The sequence below is a fragment of the Corapipo altera genome, unplaced genomic scaffold (genome assembly GCF_003945725.1).
Source record: "Corapipo altera isolate COAL_440 unplaced genomic scaffold, ASM394572v1 126, whole genome shotgun sequence".
Classification (NCBI taxonomy): domain Eukaryota; kingdom Metazoa; phylum Chordata; class Aves; order Passeriformes; family Pipridae; genus Corapipo; species Corapipo altera.
In genome coordinates, this window is record NW_020884937.1 from 1275525 (window position 1) to 1294339 (window position 18815).

The window sequence follows — 18815 nt, forward strand, 5'->3', positions numbered from 1 at the left end:
CCAGTCATTGCTGGCAATGAAAACATCTGTGAAGGTTGAGCAGAGGGGAAAGCTAATGACACCCATTCAGGAATAAGGATTGCACCTGTAAAACTGACTGGCTGAGCCCTCTGCCTTGTCCCAGAGCACAGCTGAGACAACCATTAACCAGAGGCACTCAAAAGACACTGATTTATAGCAAATACTTGCTGTAAACTGCAGCAAACCAGAAGCTGATTCATAAACAGATGAGTGCGTGCGAGCTGGGATGAGCAGAGACAGCAACCTCACTTCAGGATTAGGCTGTCAAAACTCACTGGTGCATCACACCCCACAAAGCAGAGTAAAAGCTGATCCTTCTCCATTCTTAGTTCTTTCTTTTTCTCTTCTTTCCCTCCTTGTCCTGACAGAAGCTTTGTTTCTCCTCCTACTACTTGGCCCCTTAAGTATAAAAGCCCTGATTCTGCATTTTCTTTAGTTTAGAGTTAAGATACTGGTTTCACTATTGCTTCATTTCTTACACTTGTGGGCTGCCCAGACCCTGCTGACACTGTCACACCCCTGCATCCATGGGGCTGACACCAAACAGGGAATCCATACAGCTACTTTAGTTTTAGCCCTAAAAAGGCAGTGAAGAGCCTGATCAAAGGCTGTTTCCTTCTAACATCCTGTCTGTATCACATTATTTCCTGAACTGGGAGGGAGAGAGTTTGAATTCCTCCTCTTCATCTGTGCTACAAAGTTGCATGATGTATTTGAAGTGTATTTTCAGGGAAAAAAATAGTTGAAAAAATGAAAGAGCTTATGGAAGATGAAGACAATCTCCACTGATAAAGCAGGACAGTTCACTGATTTATCTCCAGTGGATCAAGGAATGAGGCCAAATCCACTGGATGGGATCTGACAACAGGATATGAATTGTACTAGAAAATGTAGCCTAGGAAACAACCCTGCATTGCAGAGAAGAGCAGCAAATAGCTGAATAAATGTGATTGTGATAACTAAGCACTTCATCTGGCACACAGAAAAACTGCAGGTGCTACAGACCAGCAGGTCTGCACCAAGACAATGAGGCATGAAAATAAAGAGATACAGATGAGCTCTGAAAACTTATGGTTGAACTCAGAAATATATTGGTAATTGTATCAATTGCACTAAATATCCAAGCTCGAGGATATTTCTGTAATTCTGAAGATGTTAATGAAAATAACTTCGGTTTTCCCAGACCACACAGAGGGATGCTTTCCAATGAGTTCACATTTCAATACTGAGAACAGAAAATTTTTATTCCTGAAAGAGAGACCTGAAGAGAATGATATTTAGATACTACAACCCAACCACACTTTGTACGTCCAAAAGTCTTTGCAGGGAAACTCTTTTAAAGGACTGCAAAATACAGATTCTGTCCTCAAAACTCCCCTGCTCAGCCCTAATGAAATTAATGACACTGAGGAATTGAGGTGACATTTCCAGGGAGCTTCTTGCACTGTAAACCAAAAAAAGGAGGAGTCTTTATGGAGTTGGAAAGCTTCAGAGTTCCTGATATACTGGAATTACTTTATAAAGGGCAGGACTGAAGGACAGGAGACTGAAGCAGCTTCCCTGAGGCCAGTTGCAGGGTATGAAATAGGTCTCACTTACTATCTGTTCTGACAGATACAAGCTGCATTCAGCACAAAACAACCCTGGTCCTTTCCCTCTCAAACTCGCACAGTCACAAACGCTGTCTCTTGGCTGCAGCAGGACACCAGCACAACCCCACGTGGTAGTGATGTCCCAGATGGATCAGTGCCAGCTGTGGTCAGGAAAGTCTTTGCTCTCACACTGAAGGCAGCACAGTCAGAACCGAAGTGGTTCCAGTGTGAGGTTGCAGTCCTGTCACACGCCTGCCCACCAACTCAGGGGACAAGAACGCCAGAGGGGAGACAGCAAGAAAAATAGTGAAGGAAACCAGTCTATGAACATCTCTTCCCACAGAGGCATGGGAAGAGAGAAAATACTTAGGCCAAACGTGCTAAAAATCAAGCTGCACATCACCTTTTCATTTACAAGACAGAAACACCGGGCCTGACATTTTCTTTTGTTGAGTTGTAGTTTGCTCAGAGGTTCTGGTGGCCCTGCACTCAGTTAATTGCGCTTGTTGTTCTGTGCTGCCTGCCTTGGCACTGTATCACATTTATTCTTTATATCTGGTATTTAAGCATCAATTCCCTTCTCTTACCTGCAGTTCTTTGGGATGGCAACTGGGATTTTTGCTTGCTGTCTCCCAGCTGGCAGCCAGCCTGCATGGCACTCCAGTTCTTCCCCAGAAATGCTTTCTGCACATTTCCCATGCGTTTCCCCCATCCCTCTGTCAGGGCTCACACACTGCATTCTTTGTCAGCACTAACATTTGAGCCACTCCTCACCCGTGTTGTGTTATCCCTCCTTTCCATCTCACCTCCCAACACTTTGTCCTTAGTTTCTAGGAGCTGGTTACTGTTCCCCACCTCTGCTGTGCTGCACTGCCAGCTCTCCCTCCTGCCCAGTGGCATTTCTACATTTTAAATCACCTCAGCCTGTTAGTAAAGTCTTCTGCAGGAGCTCCACCCTCACCCATTCCCACAGTGACTCCGAACTCGTGTTCTTCTCCAGGCACAAAGTCTCCACCTCTCACTCACTTTCGCCTTGACAGGTTTGAGAGCTGGGCCTGTGCAAACCTTGTGAAGTTCAACAAGGCCAAGTGCAAGGTCCTGCACCTGGGCAGAGGCAAGCCCAAGCACAAACACCGGCTGGGCAGAGAATGGATTGAGAGCAGCCCTGGGGAGAAGGACTTTGGGGGGTGTTGGTAGATGAGATGTTCAACATGACCCACCAATGTGTGCTGGCAGCCCAGGAAGCCAGAAAGTCTGGGCTGCCTTAAAGAAAGTGTGGCCAGCAGGTCACATTATCTCCCTCTACTCTACTCATGTGAGATCCCACCTGGAGCACAGCATCCAGCTCTCTGGACTCACTCCAACAGGTCCATGTCCTTCTTATGCTGGGGCTTTCAGCAACCAGGTATAGTGGAAGGTGTCCCCACCCGTGGCACAGGTGATAGATTCAGGTGATCATTAAGGCCCCTCTCAATTCAAATCATTCCTTGATTCTATGACATGGAACTTCTAGCACTTCAACTGCCTGATTTCATCTCGAGGAAGTTATTTTTATCCTTCTACTCTGAGCAGATAGCTTTTCTGAATGAGCCATCCATGAGTCACTGACATTTCAGGATTAAATCAAAGCAATTAGCCCTGCCTTTTCCAGCTGATTTTCATCAAGGTAACATGGCAACTAGACAAAGGTCAGTGCCCTGTGAGTATCACTTGATTCCCCTAAAAGCAAGCAAAAGATGAATTAAAACAAGTAAAATGGTGCAGAAAAATTACATATTACACATCAATAGGTAAATGGAATCAAAACAAGAGACTGAGACTGTTGCATGACAGGTAACACAAGTTCTTCATGTAAAAACACAATCACTAAGTGCCATATCACAGATTTCCATGAAACACAAACAACTGATGATGGAGGCCACTAAAGGATCCATTTGACATCTGTAGGGACATCACAAAGCCACAGAAATGCCAGTTAGAAGAAGCAGGAGAGTTCATCTAGTCTAACTTGCAATATGTCATGTTGCCACACCATGTTTGTTTTTTACCAAGCAAAGCTAGAACTTCTTTAGCTCCGTGCTCAAAATCACTAGAAATGCTTTGTTTCAAGAAGGAACTGATAAAATCAGAGTGAAGTTTTCAAAGCTACTCATGAACCTAAGAACTTGAATATGTAAGTGACTTACCACAGTGAAATTAGTTTCTTTCCCTGAGATTGCAGAAGGTGAATGTGAGCTCAGGTTTACCAGAAGCTGAGTGAACACACCATCAGTTTTCATGTGGTCCCAGAGGATCAGTGACTTGTTCGTATCTACCCCATTTACAGTTCTTTCTGTGCATAGTCAGGGATTGGGAAAATGAGACTGGTGTTGGACCAAGAGCTTAGCAGAGGGAATGCATTGAAGGTAGACAGGAGGCATGTAGTTATCTAACCAGCTGAAGAAGTGATGAAAAAATAACACCCCAAATTCTCTTGAAGCCCTGTAATTGCAATGAGTGTGGTCAGGTGCTGATGGAATCACAGGAACTCACTCAAGGATCTGCAGCTGAGATCTAGGAGAGAATAGGAATCTCTAGGGAATTCTTAACACTTCAGTAATAGCTGAAAAATCCAGCTATTACTGAGCATATTTCTAATTACAAGAGAATATTTTACATACTCCCATGATAAACTGAATCACACTGCTATGACGTCTGTGTTCTTCTGACACACTCACCTCTGCAGTTCAGCTCAGAGACCCTTTTATCCCCCTCAGCAGTCACTGAAGTAATAAACCAAAGTACTTCTGGAGAATAAACTGCTATTATTACTGTTGCTGGATTTTATTTTTTTTTCCAGGAGAAACATGCAGTGAATACAGGAGAGATGAAGGGGTTAAAAATAAGTTAGGAGGAAACAGATAAGGCTGTTTGGGTTTGTAGGTGGACAAGGATGACTTAATTACGCGAAAAGACCTTTGTGGGAATCTTTTAGCTCTCCCCCAAGAACAAAAAAGCAGCAGCAAAACTCAGTATTCAACTGCTACAGCCTCTCCTTGGGACTGGACAATGCAGTGAACCACTGTAACTGCATTTGGATTTATCTCTATCCTTTTTGAGACAAGCTTTGAAACAGAAGGTAGATCCAAATGGAACTTTGTTCCCTCACTTTCAAACAAAACAAACCAAAAAACTTCTGATTTCTGTGCTGCAAAGAAGGCTTCCTGAGTCACGGGCAGCTCTGGGTGCCAGGTGGAAATGTGCACCTTCAGAGAGGCCTAATGAGAGGGAGACATTTGCTAAATAATGACACAGTCATGGGGCAAGTGGGTGAGTTTATGCATGAAGTTTGTGTGAAGTGGAGAGGTCAGAAGATTGGATCAGATGGACAAAATTAACCAAAATGCAGATCTATGGGATCCTGGCTTTCTTTAATACAAAGTGTTGGCCAGGAAGATGAGAGGAGTTCTCTCTACAGAGGTCATGTGAGCTGGTGGCTGTGTTACCTGGCTCCCACACAGTCCCACACCACTCGGAGCATTGGTGCACAACTGTCCAAATTCCTGCAACTTCCCACCCAAGATGTCATCACACACCCCCTGAGGCAAGGAGCTCTCAGAACAGGAATATAAACCCTTAAAGATCTCTTCTCTGTGGTGACCAGAGACAGAACCTGAGGGAATGGCCTGGAGTTGTGTCAGAGGAGGCTTAGGTTGGGTGTTAGAAAGAAGTTCTTCCCCCCGAGGGTGGTTGGGCACTGACCAGGCTCCCCAGGGCAGTGGGCACAGCACCAAGGCTGCCAGAGCTCCAGGAGGGTTTGGATGATACTCTCAGGCACAGGATGTGACTTTTGTGGATGGTCCTGTGCAGGGCTAAGGGTTGGACTGGATGATCCTTGTGGGTCCCTTCCGACTCAGGATATTCTGTGATTCTGTGAAAAGGGCTTCCCAAGTTAGGGGTCTCTCTCTCCCCCATAGCTCCTGAGAAAGAAAAAAATTCCTTTGAGAAACCTAAAAATCCATTTCCAGCAACCAATCTCCTGTTCTCTACCCTGGTTTCCACAGAGAGTATTTATCTGTTCAGTGTATCAAGATCAGCACAGAAACAAAGATCCTTAAAAACACCCTCTGCTTCCAAACTCTTCATCAGCTGCTCTGGTTGCAAAGCAACAATCAGTTTGGTGAGTCTGGAGATTCTGAATTAAGTAATGACTGCTCATGGTGCCCTTTGAAATACACAGTGCTGATGTTTCAGGTATTACTGGCATAATTCAGCAATAACCGAGTTAAATAAAAATTCTTAGAAATGAGAAAAATAATCCCTAGGAAGTCACGTCTAAGTTTAGTTAAAATGGGGATGATGCACTAGCAAAGTAATTTCCTATTTTCTCCCTTTGTCTCATTTCCATAACACATTTTCTGTTTTCCAAATCTCTCTTTGCTCCCTGGATGACTGAGGAGGATAAGTTACTGCATTAGTTCTTGTGTCACAGTATGGTCAGTGTTTTCCAACCACCAGGGCTTTGGACAATACAGCTGCACTGGGAAAGGTTCTTCCTTCTTCTGTTTTCCCAGGGAAAACTCTTAATGAGAATTTGAGATTTTTCTCTTGAGTTTAAGCACTGAGTTTCTGTTCCTATAATTTGCTTCAAAGTATTGCTTCTCCCTGCACAAGTCTCATATGGAGCAGCATCTGGCCCCCTGTATTCCCAGCACTGCAGAGAAAGAAGTCAGCAGAAAGAAATCTGAGTTTTATTGATTTTATGAATTTGTCCCAAGAGCTACCAATTATGAACTCCAAGAATAACATCTGAGGGGAATGAAACTGCACTGAAAAAAAAAAAAAAAGAAAATATCTACTAAAAATCCATTCCCCTCCAATTTCCATAGGAGACCATATTTCTCATCAGTTTCTCAAGCTACTAAGAGTGCTTGTTCTAATCTGGATGTTAAGTAAGTGATTTTGGGGTCTAAAACTGAATAAAAGTTTCCCTTTCACAGGACAACAAACTTTGAGCAAAGTCTTACATGACTGTCAAAGCCTGGGAACTTTACCTGGACCAGGACACAGCTTAAAGTTCTGTTCTTCCAAGGCACAGAAATTGCAAAGGTTCACAATCATATAAAAAGAAATGTCATGGCAGAACACAGAGGGAAACCTAAAGAACCTAAATCTGACCAGTGGACTGATCTGTTCTTCAGAACACCCTTCCCATGAGCAACAGGCAAGTTGAGCACTCACAGCTGGGGAAGGCACTGCCTCACTGTTATAACACACTTACGTGTCATTCTTGCTAAGTGGGAGCACCTGGAGCATCTCTCAAGTACCTGAGGGTCCACAGGGAAAATCCAACAGGGAAAGTTCCTGCCAGGGCACAGCACTGAGGCAGGAGACATCAGATTAGTGCAACAGGAAGCAGCACAGCAACGACCATGGTGTGTACAGCAAGGAGGAATCCTTGTATCATCCTAATGCAGGTTCTTATTGACCACTTCAGCTTCTCTGATGGATTGGTTCACCCCTGCTTTGCACAGCTCCACATCTTCTAACGTTACACACACCTGCTTGGGAACAGAGCTCAGCTCTGCCCTTCCTTCAGGCTTCCAGAGCAGCTTTGCTGAAACCACCACAAAGCACCTTCAGGGAGTGACCTGCTCTCAAGTAACCCTCCACAAAGGAGAGGACAGCAGGATCCCTTCCAGAACATCCTCTTCCTCCCCCTCGTCCTTGTCCCCATTTCACCTCAGTGAGTCTCTTTGACCCCCCAGCAGGACGGGGAAGCTGCAGAGGCAGCGCTGTCAGTGAGTGGAGCAGCACAAGGTCCAGGATCACTCTCCATGCCATCCATCACTCCCACTCCCAGGTGGCTCAGAGCAGATGCCGGTGGACACTCACTTTACCTGCACTTTAAGTGACACCCTGTGGCTGAGAGGCGGAATTACGGGTGACCATTGCTTCAGTGGCACTGTCCCTAAGCTTTTGGGACAATAAAGAGCCGCTGAAACCCAGTGAGTTGCAGGCAGTCTCAGGTGTTCAGTGACTGGTGAGAACAGCCTGATTCCACCTTCCCCATCACAGTTTCAGAGCTCATCCAGCTTGGCTGGATGGAAAATGGGTCATAAGAATACAAGAAATCCCACATCCACAAGAGAGTGCCTGCCCTAGATGTAGCTGGGTGGGATTTTTCCTCTCATTTTCACATGGTGAGATGAGGATTTCCTGCTCTGTCTCCCTTTGTAATATATTTAATTCTTTCCCTTCCCCATATGTTCCTGAGCCATTCCCTCTTCCACTCCTCCCCTGGCTCCAGAAGCACACGACTTTGCAAGTATCATCTAATTCAGAACCTGTGGGAAGAACTGAACCTCAGTCCATCTGTCTGCCAGCTGGTAGCTGCTGTCAGCTCAGAAAAGTGCTCATTATTTCATGCAAGTTCCAAAGAGGTGGATGGGGCAGCTGCCTTAGAGAAAGAGTCACAGAAGCCTCCAAAATAATGTGGCCAACCCTGTGTTTGCTGACTCTCCTGAAGGCCCAAGGTTAAGAGCCCTCTCCAAGATGTGTCGTTGCTCAGGTCTCGCTGACTTCAGAGGAGGATTAGGCAGGCTTGGGGTAGAGCAGCAGCAATTCCTGGCTCTGGGAAATAGGTGAAGTCAAAAAGTCAAGCCTAAACTGAAGAGAATTCCAATCAGGTACAACAGGACCATAGCAAAGCCACCTCATAACTTACCAGCAAAGAACAAAAGTACTCATCAGTGTTTAATTGGATGGAGAAAAGGTTCTTGAACATTTACTGAAGTAACACTAAAAATCTTCTTATTTTACTACATGCAATTTACTTGTATTCTGTGCTGAATGAAGAAATCACACACTGCACACAATTATAGTAGAGGGAGCAAGAAAAACGGGTTCTTTTTGTTCCTCCTTTTAAATATTGGTTTCAACACTCTTCTTCCAAACTGCAAACTCAGAGCGATCTTGTACCACAAATTGTGCTTCACAATTGTGAAGCTTCATAAAAAAGAAGAAAAACTCGAAGGGAAACAAGTGAACCCTCTCCCATCTGCTCATGAGTGAAATCAAGAGCCTCACGTTGCTGGATTGGTGGAAGATGTGTGTATTTGTGCCTCTCTTGCTAAAACAGCAAGAGAACAAGAACCAAAGATGGTTGAAATCTCAATCTGGGCACGGTGCTATATTGGAGACAAGCTGATCCAATCAGCTGCAGATTTGATCTCAGAGAGAAGCTTTATGAGCTTAAAAATTGTGTTTTATTTGCTCCCCCAGAATTCCAATTCTGGACTTCTTTTTTCCACTGCTGTGTTTGTTTCATTTCTCATCTGTCACCTTCCTTTAACTTTCAGGTACTCTCAGCTCCCTAGATGAAAATACTGTGTTGGTCACCCCAGAATGGCTAAAGCTTGGTTACTGCAAGGCTGCAGACTATTTTTAATTTTTTTTACAGTTTTTTCCTGGTGAGTTCACAATTAAAATTGGCCACAAAGCATTTCTCCTTACCCCAAATCCTGTTCTCTCATTAAACACTGGGATAAAATCCTTCTGGATACCTAAGAAGGTTACAGAAAAGCGATGAGGTAGAAATAGTTTTGGGGCTTCACAGTATGTTTTTCAGCCTGAAAACACACATGTATGCCCATGATGGGCATTTTATTTCTCTCCAATAAAGATGAAAGGCCACCAGAACTTAAGGGGTCTCTGTGTTTTAAAAGAGGACTTGGCTTTCAAAAATGCACCTTTTAGAAATCAAGCCAGAATAACCTCTGGGGAAAAAGTAAGTCATGTGAATGTGATCAACAGAAGTGCTCAGGACGCTGAAATACATGAGATAAAACACAAGTGAAAGTATTAATTGAGTCCACAGGCCAGTCAGGTATAAAAGTGCACATTTCTGGAATTATCAGGACAGGTCTTACCCACATAGCATGAACAAGACTCTGTGACCAATGATTTCCTAGCAAGGGTCATGTTTTATATGCAGGCTGAAGCCATCACTTCAGAAGATCTCTGAACAATAATTAATCGAAGGAAGAGCAGCAGAGGTTAGATCTCCAAGAAAGAATGGTTGTTTAATCCATGAGAATTAGCTCTTTTGGTCTTTTAAAAATTAAATAATCTCTTCAAACCCCATCAAAAGAGGGGAGATGTGAATCAGAAGAGCTGTTAATTTACTTCTTCACCCTTCCATCAGCACAGAAAAGATAATTTCCCTCTGTTCAAGACAAGGCAACAAAGGACTGCAGGAATTTTTCTTTCAGTGGGGAGTAAGACGTCAACAGGTACAACAGTGATACTTGTGCCAGTGGCTCTTTCTCCCATGTCCATCCATGTGAACAACAGACCAGTTGCCAAGTCACCAACCTTCTCAAATCATTCTCAACAGGCAGCTGGTTATAGGGCCAAGGAAAAGGTGGGGCACACACCCTTAGAACAAGGAGTAGGGAAGGAGGAACAAAATCCCCATCGGTGCAAGGTTAGCAGTGTTTATGTGCCTGTTTTCAGCAGCACAGTCCCTGGAAAAGGTGAGGATGCTTTTCACAATACACCAAACACTCATCTGAAGTGGTTATTTCAGTCAAAAAGCTTCCCTACACTGCGAGAGAGAGGGGGGTTTGCAGAGCTATAGAGGTACAGTGACCTTTTGTTCCTGTTGATCACAGAAGCATCTGATCTCAGTCCCCAGCTGTGGGTTCAGCTCAGCTGAACAGACACTCAGGGATGAATTCAGCTGCCTAAACATGGGCATCAGATCACTTGTCATTGAGCATCTGCAACACCTATGTGTCCTGGAAGACAAAAACCAAACCTGCACAAGGCCTGAGCCCTCTGAAACATGAACTAGATATCAGGCAAATTACCTCTGAGCACCACTAGAGCTTCTGCAGGGGCTGCTGAACCGGGCTCAGCTGAGTAACTCTTTAGGCTTTATTCACTGTTTAGACCTCCACCAACTTGTACTAGAGCTTAAATACTTGAACTAGCTGTTGATACATACTTGGAAATACCCAGATTTGTGTGTCTTAATCTGCAAGACCGAGACTTCCCAATGCTTCCAGCTCCTGCCTGCAACCAGCACAGAGCAAGGGAGGAGCCCACAACGGATGGGTCTCAACCCCTCTGCTACACCAGGGGTTGTAGACTCAAATCAGACAGTTGAGGCTACAAAAGTCAACTCTTTCTGTCCATTAGGTGAACATTTAATCCTGGATTTTCCCACTGCAAAGCACAATTTCTAGGGAAAGAGCTGATAAGGGCATACTTTAGCCTGTAGCATGTTTGCATGTACCACCACTTTTTAGCAAGCAGCAAATCCAGACACATTACGGTCCATTTGCTGAATTAATCAAGCTTCAGGATATCCTAATAAGTGAATTGTTTCCTAAAACATGAACAAAAGCTTCACACTGTCAAAGCATAAACACATCTAGAGGGCAGCAATGTTATTGTCATTTTTAGCTAAATATAGAACCTGAGCAGAGACAAGTGCACAGTCACACACTGCACCAACACAGACATTTTTTCCTGTTCTTTTTTTTTTAATTTTTTTTCCTTTGAAAATAATACATAAGCTTGGTTACAAAACTGCAAAGTTGTAAGTGGATGGCATAATTTTCAGATCCTTGGTCAAAGAACGTTTTGTCTATATTCACAAATCATACTGCAGGGTAACCAGAGCGTGTTTTGTCAACATGACTTTATTTCCCAAATAAAGAGGGAGAAAAAAAAAAATATCACCAAAATAACAAAGTGTCAGGGATGAGAAATACTCACAGACTGACAGACTTAGTTCTACAAATCCAGCTGAAACTTATCTGAGTCACTCAGCAGTTCCCATGAGACACACACAGAAACACAGGCAAAGGCACAAAATCACCACGGGAAGTTCTTAGAGTTGGAATGGAAATATTTTATGCAAACAGTTTATTCTAGAGTGGCAAACAGGAGGGGATTTTTTAAGCACCAGGGCTTATTCTTAAGTTTTTTGCCTCAAATACTCTTTCATTAAATTTTGCTGGCATATTGCAGGGTTTGACAGCGATCCCCCTCTGAGCACTCAGAGGTTCTGAGTTAGAGCAAACATCAGAGCATGAGAGGTGAAGAGATGAACATGAAGCCAGAGCAGGTCCACCCAAAGCCTTTAATGAGCTGATCTGGGGAGGAACTTACTTGTCACATTTTGTCTTGAATTCCACACACTGTGTGCACAGAGGCTACAATAAGGTGTCCCATGAGGACCAAAACTCTGCCATGGATCAGCATCTTGGGCTTCCCTGAGTCTGAAATAAGCTTTTCACACAGTTTGGGCACTTTTCAGTCTGGAACTTCTGGTGTCTACAGTGCAAAAGCTTTGTTCTACATGGAATGCTACTGGGTTCATTACCTCCAGTTGATGGGCTACTTTTAGGAAGTTGGTGGGAACTTGGAGACAAATTTCTAAAACCAAGAAAGAAATCACTGAAATGGATCCAGAATTTCTATATGCATTCTAATGAGAAAAAATACTCACAGATGTGCAAAATCAATTTAAAAATATGCTGCAGTTCCTAAAAGGTGGCAGCTCACAAACACAGGATGCCTGACAGTATAATAACCAGCTGAGTTACAACCTGGAGCTGGATAAGCCTTTAGTAGAAGAAAGACATTGCAAGGTGCTTTATTTAAATTTGTCTGATTTTGCTCTCAAAAAAAAAAAAAAATCAGTACAATACACACTATCATTTCTCCCTCTGCCTCATCAAAATACAAAACAAAACAGGACAAAACTGCACTGCATGTCCTAGGCAGAAATCTTATGTTGATCCAAACCATCTCCCGATCAGACCTTCATTTTGAGCTGTATTATTCACCTCTGAGATTTGCAAGATCCATTTCCCGCTTTTTTATCAGTTTTCTGTGCTTATTTTATCCCCAGTACAGGGTGCACAGACGAGATTTTCAGCACAAGGAGCCTCATTACAAATGGCCCTCTTGTGACCCACAAAGTGACTTGGTGAAATCATGCAAGTGGTCAGGCCATGTCAGTATTTGCCATTCCCAAACTCTGGATGTCTTCTGCATGTACTAATTACATCTTTCAAATCCCCAAAGAGATTGCACCTCTGTGTCTGAACCTTAACCCGCTGTCCTACTGCTTTCCCAAGCCTTAATCACCAACTATTCCCAAAAAGCTACTGATTGTAAAAGTTGAGCAAATTTTGGCATCCTTCCCTTTGTTTTCTGAGCTACAGCTTGGAGGAACTACATAAATGAAAGAGTCCAAGATCAACTGTAACTGGTTACAGTGGCTTCAGTGTACTTCAGTTTTATTGCACTACATACTCTACTGCATCTGGGCACCACACATGGACACACATTTTCTCAACAGGACCACTCACATTTTGTGTTGGAAGGAGAAAAATGTCCATTTCCCCAGACTATGGCAAAATAATGCTTCAGCATTTCAATAACATATTTTCATCAGTCGTTAATTTAATTAACATGCCATTGTTTTAAGAGAACATGTTAGCACTGCAGTATAAGCATTACCCACCATTGAGAAGGAAAGGAGCAGGGAGGAACTTTAAATCAAGTCATTGATGAACTAGTGAAGGCATTAACAGAGTTCATAAAAACAAATTATGATATTCAAGAACTTCTTTTCTTCCATGCACAAGAAAAACATTTAAATTCTCCTCACTGTGTTTACGATATAAATAAGGAAACCTCCGTAATGCATTTTTTTTTTCCTTCCCTTTTGGAGAGACAAAAATCATGCAAAGGAAACACTGATACTCCCCAACAAAAAAAGGAAATGGAAAAATAAAAAAAAGAAGCCACAGTTCTTTGAGGTACCTTTTCTGTTCTTTTAGGGTTTGTTCTGATACACTTGCTCTTGTCTGAGCTGCACTTAATCCTCAGAAAATTTCTTCTGGTCTCAACTGAGACTTGTAAAGGTAGTGCAATACCTGCTCTTATCAAAGACAGCATCACCCAGCCCCCTCCACATTCTCACCAATTTTACTGCAAAGAGCACAGGTCAGAGAATAGAGGGCTTGAGGATGATTTTGCAATTCTCTGAGGAAACCTCCTTACTCTGCTCAAACTCTCAGGTGGCAGAAACTGGTCCCTAAGAGCAAATTTGGCAGAGGGCTCTGTTTCACACAGCAAATACACCAAACTTTTGGCTACTTATCTGACCCTTGACATCTACAGCTGGGCAAAGAATAAATTCAATCTCAACAAGTTAAAAAATCAGATCTAAAATGTCAGGGTCATTCTTTTACGGGACTTAGGGAGAACACTCGCCCCACAAAATTAACAGTACCTGCAAATTAGACCATCAACACCCCAGCAACAGTTCAGAGTAAAATGTCTCTACAGTCAAACCCAGACTGAATAGTCTGAAAAAAGTGAGTGGCAAACAAATGGGTACACATAGTCGGAACTAATATGTTAGAAACTCCTGGTGAAAGGTCCAAACAGCACTGACAGGCAAGGGAAAGGAAATAAATGCCCTGGTCTGACAGCCTGAATAATAAATTTTTAGTGAGTCATCAGGACTGTTTACCTCGAAGAATAAAGCATCAGTTCCAGGAGATTTCTAAGGAGCCCCCGTGCTCCCTTGCTTTGAGTATTATTTACCTCCTAATTTCCTCTCCTGTTTCCCTTGCAGTGCTGATGCAGCCACTCCAGCCTCACCAGCCAGTGGCTGATGAAGTTACTAAACAGATTCCAGACCTCAGCCTTCTGTTTGTTACACACAACTTCCAGCCTCGTTTGTCCCCCTGTTCACACAAACAGCCTCAAAAATACAGTTCTTAGGTGATAAGCTTAAGTCCTTCAGGAGCCAGAGGATCTTTAATCATCCAGATGGCTGAAGCACTGCTACAAATACATCTATACAGCTATACATAGTTACACATGCACAAACACACAGCACAACATACCCTCCCTACACTGCAGAACATATTTTTTCCCAGATCTACCTAAATACACTTAAGGAAAGAGGAAACAGTGTCCACAACTCTGTGCCTTTGAGAAATCTACATCATTCCAGGCAGGAATTTTGAATAGACAGGCTGGAATGTGGAGGAAATGTTGATTCCCAGACAAACAATTTTTTTTTTTTTTCCTTTTAATGGAAAATATATTTTGGGTCTCCCCAGGCGCCCTCTCAACACCGGATCTGCGGGAGAAGGAAAGGAGTTTGTACTCACTCGTGGTGTTGTATTTGATCCCATTGAAGAATTCCGGGCAGGGTCTCTCCACCAGTTCCCCCGCGGAGGTTCTGGGCCAGCAGGTCCCGATCTGATCCGTGGTGGCATTGCAGTAGGGACCTTTGGCGTTAAAAAGGGAGACAGAAAGGGAGAAAGAAGCAGTTGAGAAAGCACAAAAGCGACACGCTTTGCATCACAAAACAAACCGAATCCCAGCACTCCTAAAGCTTTTCCGAGCCCTGCACCAGGTAACATTTCCTACCATCAAAGCCCAGGAAAGGGACTGAGGAACTCTCTAAAAAAGTCTCTTGTAAGCGATCCAGGAGGCTGCAGTTGACATCAAATTCTTCTAAGATGAACTGAGATATGGTCACATCCATTATTCCCCCCGGGACTGCTGGACTGGATGAGGCTCCTTCCCCCTTTTCTGATTTTTTTTTTTTTGTGTGTGTGTGTGTGTGTCCTCTCCTCTCTCGCTTTCTGGAACTAAATGCACATCAAGCTGCGGACACCCTGCAGTCTCGTGTGTGTGAGGCTCTTCCTCGCAGCGTGCTGACAACTTGGCTCAGAATCTGCGTCTGGCTGAGCAGTTCAACCCTCCGAGCTCTTCCCTGCTTTAAAACAGCAGCTCGGGAACCAATGGGATCAGGCTGAGCCCGGAGTGAGGGGCTCGTGTCTCTTCGCCAGCGTCCCCTGGAATCGCAGCTCCCCGATGCCGCCTCACTTTGCCAGAGCGATGTATTGCTGGATGTCCCTCCCTCTCTCCCTCTCTCTGCCTCTCACACACGCACTGAGGCGCAGAGACAGTTTTATTGTCAGCTCCGGGGATGAGCACTTTTGCAAAAACACTCGCTTGCAAATTGAAGCCAGGGAGAACAGGAAAAGCCATCAGAGGAACAGAACTCCTCCGGCTTTTTGTGGAGCGAAGCAATTCCTGCCTCTACTGTGTGGAACTGAGGATGAACAGAGATGCTTGGACAGGGAGGGGGGAAGAAGGGACACAGTCCAGTAGCTGCAGTATGGGATCCCTGAGAAAGGATCCCGCAGGCCTTAAGAAAAAAGAAAAATAATAAAAACTGGGGTAAGGGAGATGATCTGATAGAAGGGAGATGTCGGAAGAAAGGAATCTGGAGTAATCATAGAATCACAGAAGGTTTGGGTGGGAAGGGACTTCAAAGACCATCTCATTCTAACCCCCTTCCACTAGACCAGGTTGCTTCAAGCCCCATCCAACCTGATCTGGAACAAAGGAATCTGTAGCAACAACCCACAGAAGAGGCAGAGTGGGGAGAGTAGAGAAGGGTTGGGAACCCAGTCTGGGAGAAGGCACAGGGGCAACACAACTTTGAGCCACTCACATAGATGGGATGGGATGGACAGTAGAGCAGGGCAAGGCATGGAGAGCAGAGGAGAGTTATGGAGCTATGCATGGATCATTCAGGGAACAAGGAGGAAAAGACAGGCCAGTGTCTCATTTTCCACTGGTAGGAAGGAGTGAGGTTTTCAAAAAGGATGAGCACCTAGACTGGGGAGAAAGGGAAGAGCAAAGGGCTTGACAAACTGAGGTCAATAAGGGACAGGATGAAAAAGGTCTGGAGAAGGGGAAAGATGAGAAGAAGTTTGGAGGGAGTTGCCCAGAGGTTGGTCCTCTTTTGGGGAATCAAAGCTCAGTGCAGCGAGAACTGGGTGAAGTTATGCACTTTGGGACATGCTGGAGAGCAGCTGAGACCCAACCAGCCTTTCTGACTTGCTACATCAGGATATGAGGAAATCATAAAAAAAAAAAAATAAATGTTCAGAACTTGCTAAGGAGGATCATTTAGGATCACGATTCAGAAGCAAATAGAAAACTGATGTGTAAGGGAGTAAAGGAAGATAAATTGTATGGCAGTAGCACAGATGAATGTGGAAACAGAGGGCAAGGACAATAAAGAAGCTTTGACAGAAAGAAATGGATCCATAAAGGGACTGTTTCAGTCTGTGTTCACAGCTTTAGATTGGACATGGTGCTTACACTGAGATCAAAGCAGTGGTACAGCACTTCCTACAACATCTGTCTCCCACCCTGCAATGGCCTGGACTTCCCCTTTATTCATATTAAAGATGGAAGGACTTTATTCTTTGGAATGACCAAAAGAATTGTGGTATCCAAAGAGAGGAAAAATAAATGAAAAAAATAACTGGGTTAGAACAACAAATAAATTAACAACATGCACTGAGGAGAGAACTAGCCAGGATGTTATTTTGCCATCTGGGAATCTGGAGATTTTTTAACATTTTCAGATTGCAATGGCAGAGAGGGGAGGAGTGCAAATGTGGGTTTGGGATGAGTATTTTTGTTTTAAATATGTAAAAGCCCACAAAAATAACAAGTGCACTAACTCTCTAGACAGTGTGATATTCTGAGGCAAGGGAATGCATCTGTTTCTCTCTCTGGAGCCATGATTTCCTTCCCAAGTGAATGTTTCCAAAACTGCAACCCTTCTTGAGAAATCTCAATTGCAACAAATTAACCCATTTAAACACCACCAGATCTGTTTGTCCCACACATCTCCAATCCCCAAAAGCAGGAGAGAAAATTTCTTTAGCATCATTCCTGTAATATGACCACCACCAACATACTGGTTGTCTTTAAACAGGGCTTTGAGGAGAAAACCCTATTTCTTGAACTTTCAGGAGCAGAGGATAAAGGGTGCTCTAAATCTTTAAGCAATTAACAGACATCTATCCCGAGAACTATCTTCAACTCTACACTTTAGTTTTCTTTTCTCCTTCCTGACAGTGCAGTTGAGTTCATAAAATCCCTTTTTGTTCCTCAAGCAGAGCCTCTTTGTGATGGATTCGAGATCTCTGGGCATTTAAAGGTGCCCAGTGGCACCACTGAGCCCAGTGGCCATTCCCATGGAGGCAGAACTGAGCACTGAGTAAGGCACTGCTCCAGGATGTTGGTAAGATTATTTTTTTTTCTGCTTCTGCTGCCTCTCTGTAGGAGAAAAATCACACAGTCTGGCCAAAAGTCTTCATTTCTCACCTACTGTCTGCTCTGTCTATTTTCACACACAGTTTGTGCAGCACACTGGAATCAAAATCTTGGTTGGAGGCTTTGGGCACTAGAGTTTCCTGAATTTTTGAAGGAATACATCACTTAATAAACTACAAAAAGAAAGGCAGTTTCAAAAAAAAAACCAAAACAAACAAAAAACCCCAAAAAACCAGAACTACTTTTAAATTTGGTAAATGTTTCACGTTCCTAAATGCTGCCCTGTATTTTCCAGTATAAACACTTGAAGACTTTTCAAATGGCTAAATTATTACAGTGTTGAACACTGAGCTGGTTTTCATTTCAAATTTACTCTTTATAGTGGTTAACACCTGAAACAATAGCCCTGCACTAAACCAAATATTTTTTCAGGATTAAGAGAATGATTTCTTCACTTGAGTGAGAAGAGCTAGAAAATCTTCAATCTAAACTGATTATTCCCTCCATCTTATTGGTTCAAACTTTAGAAAATCAGAAGCAGTACGTGTCATATGGATAATACTATTGTGTTCCACATATTTAATAAATAAAGAACCCACTCCAAAAGTAAATAGAGAGGGGATGAAAAAATTATCTAGGGTTAAGTGTGAATGAAGAAAATTATTTATTGGTCATCAGTCCACAAATTGGCACCATTCTTTAATAATCCCTTCCCAGTTCTAGTGTAACCTCTTGATGAAAAGCTACTTTTGCAGCTTTCCCTGGGTACAATTAACTACCCCATCAAAGTTTCCCTCTGAATGGGTCTAGCCAAATCCTGACCACGTCAATTTGACTCGTGTGATGTGAAGATGTTGTTCTTTATACAAGAAGCAAGTGCAATTAAATGAAAGATTGACAGAAATACTGTAGCTGCTGATCCTCTGCCGATGCAACACCCCTCCATGGTGCACATCATACAAATCACTGCTAGGTCTTGCTGGGCAGTAGGCAGCAGAGATCTGCCTTTGAAATTACTGAGCATCCCAAGAA

General features: G+C 43.4%; 1 protein-coding gene across 2 annotated transcripts in view; it reads right to left on the reverse strand.

The window, feature by feature from the left end:
- The window catches only part of CRHR2 (corticotropin releasing hormone receptor 2), a 141474-nt gene that overhangs the window by 83850 nt on the left and 38809 nt on the right, over positions 1-18815 (reverse strand). Inside the window, exons 1-2 of one of the 2 annotated variants that reach the window (XM_027660633.1) lie at positions 15066-15564; positions 14804-14923 (exon numbers count right to left, since the gene is read on the reverse strand). In XM_027660633.1, coding sequence (XP_027516434.1) covers positions 14804-14923; positions 15066-15183 — 238 coding nt within the window. In that variant the 5' untranslated portion in view covers positions 15184-15564. Of the gene's footprint in view, positions 1-14803; positions 14924-15065; positions 15565-18815 lie in introns of those variants that run through there. The other variant, XM_027660632.1, reaches the window with a different exon arrangement.